General features: G+C 45.3%; 1 protein-coding gene across 2 annotated transcripts in view; it reads right to left on the bottom strand.

The window, feature by feature from the left end:
* Nucleotides 1–63: 63 nt before the first annotated feature.
* Nucleotides 64–8,791, bottom strand: part of LOC138960319 (centrosomal protein of 192 kDa-like) — a 70,015-nt gene continuing 61,287 nt past the window's right edge. For both annotated transcript variants that reach the window (XM_070332171.1, XM_070332181.1), the window contains 3 exons: nt 4,841–4,974; nt 4,053–4,235; nt 64–3,293 (listed from right to left, as the gene is read on the bottom strand). In XM_070332171.1, the coding sequence (XP_070188272.1) occupies nt 3,161–3,293; nt 4,053–4,235; nt 4,841–4,974 (450 nt within the window). In that variant the 3' untranslated portion in view covers nt 64–3,160. The remainder of the gene's footprint in view (nt 3,294–4,052; nt 4,236–4,840; nt 4,975–8,791) is intronic.

The following is an 8,791-nucleotide window of genomic DNA, read 5'->3' as shown; positions in this document are numbered from 1 at the left end:
ATTATTTGTTATGAATTACATCTGAAATAAAAGTAAAGAATGTGTAAAACAATGAAATGCGTATTCTGGGTCGATTTCTTTTATTGATACAGAACAAAGCAGGACACAGGCAAAACCCTGTCAAAGATCCGCACTTAAAACAGTTCCTTGCATACCACACACCACAGTTTGCTGTATATAAAACTGACAAACATTCATACAAAGGCACTTGCAATAAATTACTGTTTTTACACCAGTCAAAAAAATATAGCATTGTACAATCATGGAAGACTAAGGGCTAAAGGCACACAACTATGTTCCTGGCCCTGATATACTGCCAGTGTACTGAAAAATTGGAAAACGACTTCCACTGAAATGCCATTCTATAGTTGAGACTAACGGTATGCCCACGACAACTGATTTACCATTGTAAAACTAATATACAAATTCGAAAGGATTTTTTTTAAATAGATTTTTGGTTAAATCAAACGTAATGCTTTCTATAAAACATCAAGAAATACGGACACTGAAAAATATTCACATTTTGATTTAATGTAAGCTTGAAAACATGAACACATAGGTCTGAGGAGGTATTAGGTAGACTGTAAAAAAAATCAGCTGACTGTTGAATTTGCGAAGTAATACTTTTGAATTATTTCAACTGCATATGAACACAAGTAGTAATATTTTTTTCTGATGAGACAATATCAGGCTACCAAAATGCACTGACTTGTACAAGTGCATGAACACAGCACAGGTAGTTATCTATTTTTGAACACAATTCCATACCCGATAAAAAAAAAGTCCTACACAAAAAAAAGTTCTTTTTTAAACACACTTCTACTCCAGTAGATTTTGTTGTGACCAGTTTTCTTCAGATGCACTGGATGAAGACTGTCCCACAGAGAGTAAAAAATGTACAGGCAAAAAGTACACAAAATAAACAATTAAATTCTGTACAATAGCTCACATTCTGACATTCATGTTTTTAAGAAACTGATCCAAACTGACCTTTCTGTGTTTCTAAACTTTGTTTAGAAAAAACTCACACATGCAAACTCCGTTCATTCAGACTTATCTATCACAAAAACTATGACACCGATTCTGATCACAGAAAAGCAAAGTAGCACACAAATGCAGTATCAAAGTATGCAGAGCAGTTGCAAGTATAACTTGGATGAGACAGACGTTTCCATCTACGTTATCAGAGTAAATACACCATACCCTTCCTGAAATCTAGAAGGAGAAATTAATTGTTTTGAAAAGGCACTATTGAGGTGAGATCAGAAAATACATCAATATGAACTTGCGTGAATTCAATATAACAGCACAGTCAAACCCATCCTGAATCCAAGATGGAGGAAGAAACCTGTATTGAAAAGGCACCGAAGTGAAGAGACCAGAAAATAATCAAACCTGTGTATTTGTGTGAATATACTAAGAAAGTTCACTCTGACTCAACCCATCCTGAAGGTCAGTGGGATTGAAACGGCCACTGAGGCCCGCGAACAAAAGAAGATCAAACCTGTCATGTGCTTGGCTCAGAACTACCCTACAAGCTAGCTATGCACACAGTATGCATACTGGTCTATCACAGAAAACTGTGGTGTTCACTGGCCACTGTAACCACCTTCACACAAATATTGACATCTCAACAACACATCTTACTTGTTAAAACCACGACTTCTCTTTGGTTAGTTGATCTCTGCCTCATTTGTTCAAGATTCTCATGACTTCCATGACCCAAATCATACCCAGCCAAGCTCTTATGCATAAGGATGCATATGTGTCCCACTTATTACACCCCCGGTATAGGGGTGTGTATAGGATTCGCTCCATGTGTTTGTTTGTTTGTGTTCGCATATAGATCTCAAGAATGAACGGACCGATCGTCACCAAACTTGGTGAACAGGTTCTATACATTCCTGAGACGGTCCTTACCAAAATTGGGACCAGTCAAACACACGGTTAGGGAGTTATTGGTGGATTAAGATTCTACAAGGACTTATAGAGGGAGATATTAATGGTCAAAGGGAAATAACCTTCTCAGTTGGTGGCAGTGAGAATGGTTATTTCCCTTTGACCAACGGGGGTGTTTTTCCTACCTCGGAGGAATTTCTTGTTTATGGTAGAGTGGGTGGGTGGGGGTGATACAAGATTTATCTGAAATCTCCTCGGTGCTCTCCCCCCCCCCCCCCCCCCCCACCTTTTTTTTTCTTCCTCTTTCCAATTTCAAGTTTAATACTTGCTGTAAAAAAGGAAACTGCATCAGAAGCTTTCCCCAGCCATAAAAACTGCACATCATTGTTAAAAAAGAAAAAAGAAAAAAGGGGACAAGAAGCACATACTTGGGACTACGTTTTGTCCCTACTGGGCAGTAACAGCATGATCAAATAGTTTTTGGCAGTGTTTTCAGCATACAGTAAATGATTTCTACCTGTTCTGTCAGCAAAACCCCCACAATGTTATGTAAACTAAAGCATTTGACACAGAAAAACTCTCGGTGGAATCAAAAGGAGTTTTGTGGGGAAACTAGTGCAAAATACACACAGCTTTTTGTAAAGGCACCGACATCTTTCGTATCAATCATAGTAAGCAAAGCATTTTATGGCAAGGTTTCAGCCCTCTACAACTGTTACTCCACATGTGATCTAAAATATGAAATAAATAAGAACGAGTGTTTTTATTCTTTTTGTTAAAATATAAACTTTTTAATCTTTCCCTCCTTTATGCTAATAAGCGTAGGTACATGTTTGTGCAAAAATCTCATACCTCAGGAAAACCCTTATTTTCCCTTGTAATATCCTAACAGACCAGCTAAAATCAGCTGGAGTTTCACACAACGAGATTCCCGTTATCCCTATCCGAACAGACCAGCTAAAATCAGCTGGGGTTTCACACAACGAGATTCCCGTTATCCCTATCCTAACAGACCAGCTAAAATCAGCTGGGGTTTCACACAACGAGATTCCCGTTTTCCCTATCCGAACAGACCAGCTAAAATCAGCTGGGGTTTCACACAACGAGATTCCCGTTATCCCTATCCGAACAGACCAGCTAAAATCAGCTGGGGTTTCACACAACGAGATTCCCGTTATCCCTATCCTAACAGACTAGCTAAAATCAGCTGGGGTTTCATGCAGACGAGACTCCTGAATGTCATCTTCTTCGGTTCCACTGATCACAAGGTGGTACCCTTCAGACGCAGCTTGAAAGTCTTGGCCAACGCTGGAGCCTTGAACACCATGGTGTCCTCAAACGTGCCCTTTGCCATTGGAGCAAACTCTATGGGATACTTCAAGAACCGCATCTTCCTGCGTGATAAAACAAAATGCATTTGAAAGGAAATGCTATGGAGAGATTGAGTGCACAATGGTGTGATGAACCAATTCTGAGCAAGATGAACCAATTCTGGGCAAGATGAACCAATTCTGGGCAAGATGAACCAATTCTGGGCAAGTTTATGGAAATGTACCAAGGATATGTAACCTCTCTGAAAGTACACACGCACTGGGGAAAAGGGGAGAGAGAGAGAGAGAGAGAGAGAGAGAGAGAGAGAGAGAGAGAGAGAGAGAGAGAGAGAGAGAGAGAGACACATAACAGGTGAAAGAGAGAGAGACTCACACATAACTGGTGAATTAGAGAAAGAGAGAGAGAGAGAAAGAGAGACGAGACATAACTGGTGAATGAGAGAGAGAGAAAGAGAGAGAGAGAGAGAAAGAGAGAGAGAGACAGAACTGGTGAAAGAGAAAGAGACACACACAAGAGAGAGAGACAGACACATATAACTGGTGAATGAGAGAGACCGAGAGAGAGAGACAGACACATATAACTGGTGAATGAGAGAGAGACACACACAAGAGAGACAGAGAGAGAGAGAGAGACACACACACACACATAACTGGTGAATGAGAGAGAGAGTCTAAATAACCTCTTGAAATGGTAACTACCCTGTACCCCACTCACTTCACCCCTATCCTCAGATGAAAATCCATGCATTGTTAGCCACTTCAAATTCTAACCAGGCAACCTTAAACACAAAAACGCCAGTGCAGGTGAAAGCAAATACTGACGTGATTTTGAAGGTCTTGTGCTTGACTCTGAACGGTGGCTTTGGTGCCTCAACCTCCAGCTCCATGTTATGGTCAAGGCTGTTCTTCAGCTCGACCTTGACCTGTGTGACCTGGCCAACCTTGGTACTGCTGAAGGTCACCTCCTCGCTCATCAACTGAAGGTCAGAATTGCGCTCTCCACTTCTAAAACGACAAAAGCATTGATCTGAAATGTTCATCAATCCTTAACGGAAACGCAAAATCTCTATTGCACAGAAAAAAACTGAGTAATATTCCAAAAGTGTGTGAGAAGTACATGAATTCTTTCCACTGTAAAATCTTTTCAGCTGAAAAAAATCATCTCTAAAACTTAAAGGGACTGCTCTGCCAAAATGGCCAGTCCAGAATATGATAAAGAGGGATCAAAATACCTTGTGGCAACCACTGGTAAAATCACATCAACCTTTCAGGCAAATCTTAACTGTAGGACAGTAGACAGAATAACATTTGGACCGAAATGTAAGGATACTTTATGCTTCCAGTTGTTGGCATGTTTTTACTGGAGGTCAAGCACAATGGATTCCACCCCCCCCCCCCCCCCCCCCCATAGACCCTCCACACTTTTAAGAAACTACTAAAAGATTTTCTGTTCATAATGTCTAAAAATATTAAAGGTACCTCCATTTTCAAAACTTCCTCCCTTTTAAGACCGGTTTTCTAAGATTTAGGGAGGTCTGAAATGGAAATTTTCACACACAAAAAAATAAAAAAAAATAAAAAGATTGGAATTTTTTTTCTACATGACGTACTTTGTGTGTCCAGTGTTGGGGTGTTTTTCCTCCAGCGGAGGTCTGCTGCTGGTCAAAGGTGCGTCTCCCTGGTCCACCGCCTCCCACTTGGGCTTCACGGATGACCGCCGGTCCTTACTGCTGCTGACGCTCACCTGTTGGCAGACAGAGACATCCGATTCACACACACCTCATGACATCAATACAGTGGAACCCCCTTTTTAGACCCCCAATTTCCACCACATGGTCCATTCCTTAACGTGGTGTGGTGGTTTGCGTGTCTCGGTGACCCTAAGAGCTATGCCAGCGGGAGTGTAAACTCCTGGAAGGGCTTCCCAAGCTGGACAGGTCGAAAGGTAGAGGCCAGACTAATATGGACCAACCTTGTGCTCACAGGGCAGGTCCTTGGGCCATGAGCTAAGGGTGAGGTAACCCTGACAGAAACCTCGAGTGCTGAAGACGTATGTGTTGGGCCGCACGGCGCACTCCAACAAACCACAACACTACGCATCAACTGCCATTATGACACTTGGAGACAGAATTGACAGTAATGGTGCTCGCCCTGTGAGGATCCACCAGGCAGGTGCAGCGCCGGGCTCCGCGCCTCAAAGGAGTCCACCCTCAGCTACTGGAGGTCCCTTCATCTCGTCTTGTGGAGCCAGGGGACGAGAAAGGAAAGCGACTGGCCGGAAAAACAGCAGAGCCAAGGACAACCCCACTATTAACATCATGCATTGGAATGCAGAGGGGGTATCCAATAAGAAGGAAGAATTAGAGCACTTCCTCTATGAAAACAGCATCAACATCTGCTGCATTCAGGAAACACACCTGCAAGAAGGGAAGCCCTTTAAGATCCGAGGGTACCAGGTGTTCAGGAGTGACAGACAAGGGAGGAAGAAAGGAGGAGTGATGACTCTGGTCAGGAACAACATAAATGCCAGTGAAACCAACAGATACATGGAAGAAGCAGAGTACATAGAAGTCAAGATAACGACCAATGACAGCAAGATGAACATCGTCAACTACTACTGCCCCAACGACAAGATGCTGTCGCTTGACACAATCCAGGTCCCTGACAGCGGATTCCTCATCGCTGGAGACTTTAACAGCCAGTCCCAGAGTTGGGGATATAAAACACTAGACAGGCGAGGAGAAGACATTGAATCTTGGCAGGACGACAACCACCTGATCCTTGTCAACGGCCCCACAGATCCGTCTACCTTCTACTCGCGCCGCTGGCACTCAACAACAACACCAGACCTGGCATTGTGCACGGATGACATCCACAAAACCATCTCAAGAAAAGTGGATGAACAGCTGGGTGGAAGCGACCATCGCCCAGTTCTCCTTACCATCAGTAGAGACTCAGCATCTGAGCATCCACAACACCCGAGATGGAACTACAAAAAGGCAAAGTGGGGACTGTTCAACATACGAACAAATGAGCTGACCAGAGCCATAGAAACAGAGGGGAGAAACATCAACAACGTGATAAAGGAGTTCAATGCTAGCATAATCCAGGCAGCCAAGGACAGCATCCCACGTGGAGTGAGGAAGGACTACATCCCATACTGGTCCGATGAGCTGCAGAAGACGCACGATGCACTCACAAGAATGAGAGAAGAGGCAGAGACGAACCCTAGCCAGGAGAACAACATCAAACTCCAAGAAAGCAAAGCAAAACATCTGAAGACAAAGCTAGAGTGCAAGAGAAGAGGCTGGAGAGAAAAGACAGCAGGGCTGAATATGGAAAAAGACACAACAAAGCTCTGGAAACTTACAAGAGCACTGAATGAAGAGGGCAACAAGGGACAGAAGATCACCCTGGAGGAGGAAGGAAGAACACTCACTGGAAAAGCCGCTGCCAATGCTTTCGCCCAAGCATATCGGGGAGAAAGCGACACCACCATACCCCTGCCTCTACAAAAGGAAGTCAGAACAGAAATTAGAGAAAGAACAGAAAGAAACGTACAGGATGCCATGCAACAAGACATCACCATGGCCGAGCTGAAGAATGCCATCAAGAAGCTCAAAAAGAAGAAGTCTCCAGGTCCAGACAACATTACGAATGAGATGTTGCAACACATAGGCAACTCGGCCCTCCAGAAACTACTGGGCATCTTCAACCTCAGCTGGAGACAGGGACAGGTACCTCAGTGCTGGAAGGAAGCCAGGATGATCCCAGTTTTAAAGAAAGGGAAAAACAAGACCAAAACCCTGAGCTACCGACCCATCAGCCTGACAAGCTGCGTATGCAAAACCATGGAGCGCATTGTCAACCAGCGCCTGCAGCTGTACCTGGAATCGGAAAGCATCATCGTCCCAGAACAAGCCGGCTTCCGACAGCACAGAAGTACGGAGGACCAGACAACACACCTTAGCCAGGTCATAGAGGATGCCTACCAGGCCCAGAAGGTCACCCTGGCCACTTTCATTGACCTGCAGAAGGCCTTCGACAAGGTCTGGAAAGATGGACTCCTTGTGAAGCTCCTACGTTCCGGCGTCAAAGGCAACATGTACGAGTGGACCAAGTCGTACCTGCACAACCGAAAGGCCAGAGTGCTGGTGGACGGTCACTGTGGCCGAAAGGTGCTACTACACCAAGGAGTTCCACAGGGAGGAGTGCTCTCCCCCACGCTATTCATACTCTTCATTAACGACCTGGTACCAGAGTTGCCCAAAGGAGTCCAAGCGGCACTGTATGCTGATGACCTTGTCCTCTGGTGCTCGGAAGAGTATGCAACCACAGCAACCTACAGGATGCAACTTGCCCTAGAAAAGGTTGCAGCGTGGGCGGAAGACTGGTGTGTGACCATCAACAGGGAGAAGACCACTGCCACTCTCTTCACACTCTCTGCCAAAGCGACACCTGGCAAACTGACCTTGGGGGACACACCCCTGAAATTTGAAGACCAGCAAACATACCTGGGGGTCACCTATGACAAGCGCATGACCTGGAAACAACACATCATGAATGCAGAGGGAAAGGCCAGGAGAAAGCTAAACATCATGCGGAAGCTGGCAGGATCACACTGGGGTGCAAACGAGAAGATCCTGAAAACAGTCTACCAGGGGACTGTACGACCGCACCTCGAGTACGGATCAAGCTCTTGGGCAACAGCAGCCAAGACACACCAGCAGGCCCTAGACAAAGTACAGAACCAAGCGCTGAGAATCATCACGGGCGCAATGAAATCAACACCCATACAGAAGATGGAACAGGTGACTGGCATTCCTCCACTGAGCAAAAGGCGAGACTGCAAAACAATGGTACAAGCCACCAAGTACCAGTGCACTCATGACCATCCAATGAGTGACAGACTCAAGAAGATGTCCTTAGGCAGGCTGAAAAGATCAAGCTTCGCTCTGGAGGCAAGGGCTTTGCAGAAGAAACATCAGACAGAGATGCCAGAGCTAGTGGAGCCACCATCTTTCTCCCTTGACGCCCCACCCTGGGAAGACAGACAAGGAAACCTGGACATACAGACCAGTGTCCCCTACCTCACAACAAAGGACGAGCAGAGCAATGCGACGAAAAAAGCCCTGACTCTTGCCATGCTTGAAGAAAGGTACCCCCAAGAAGCATGGATACGGGTGTATACTGATGGGTCAGCCACAGAGGCCGTCAAAAATGGAGGAGCGGGGGTGTATGTCCAGTACCCCAGTGGAGAGAGGCAAGCAGAGGCTATACCAACAGGCCTCCACTGTACAAACTACAGAGCTGAGGTACAAGCACTGATCCATGCAGCATACACCATCAACGACAGAGTCAACCATGACAACCAGGTGGTCTTCCTGACTGACGCTCTGTCAGTACTACAGCAGTCCCTGCAATGTACGGCCCCCGGCGTGAGCGGACACCTGACATGTACGGACACATTTGCTCGGCACGGAGTGTTTTCCTTCTATATTTGCCCCCCCTTAAACGGACACCTGCAAAACGTGGACACGGACACTCATTTTCGGTCCCAA

Source organism: Littorina saxatilis, linkage group LG1, assembly GCF_037325665.1.
Source record: "Littorina saxatilis isolate snail1 linkage group LG1, US_GU_Lsax_2.0, whole genome shotgun sequence".
Lineage (NCBI taxonomy): Eukaryota > Metazoa > Mollusca > Gastropoda > Littorinimorpha > Littorinidae > Littorina > Littorina saxatilis.
This window is presented reverse-complemented; position numbering and strand designations above follow the sequence as displayed.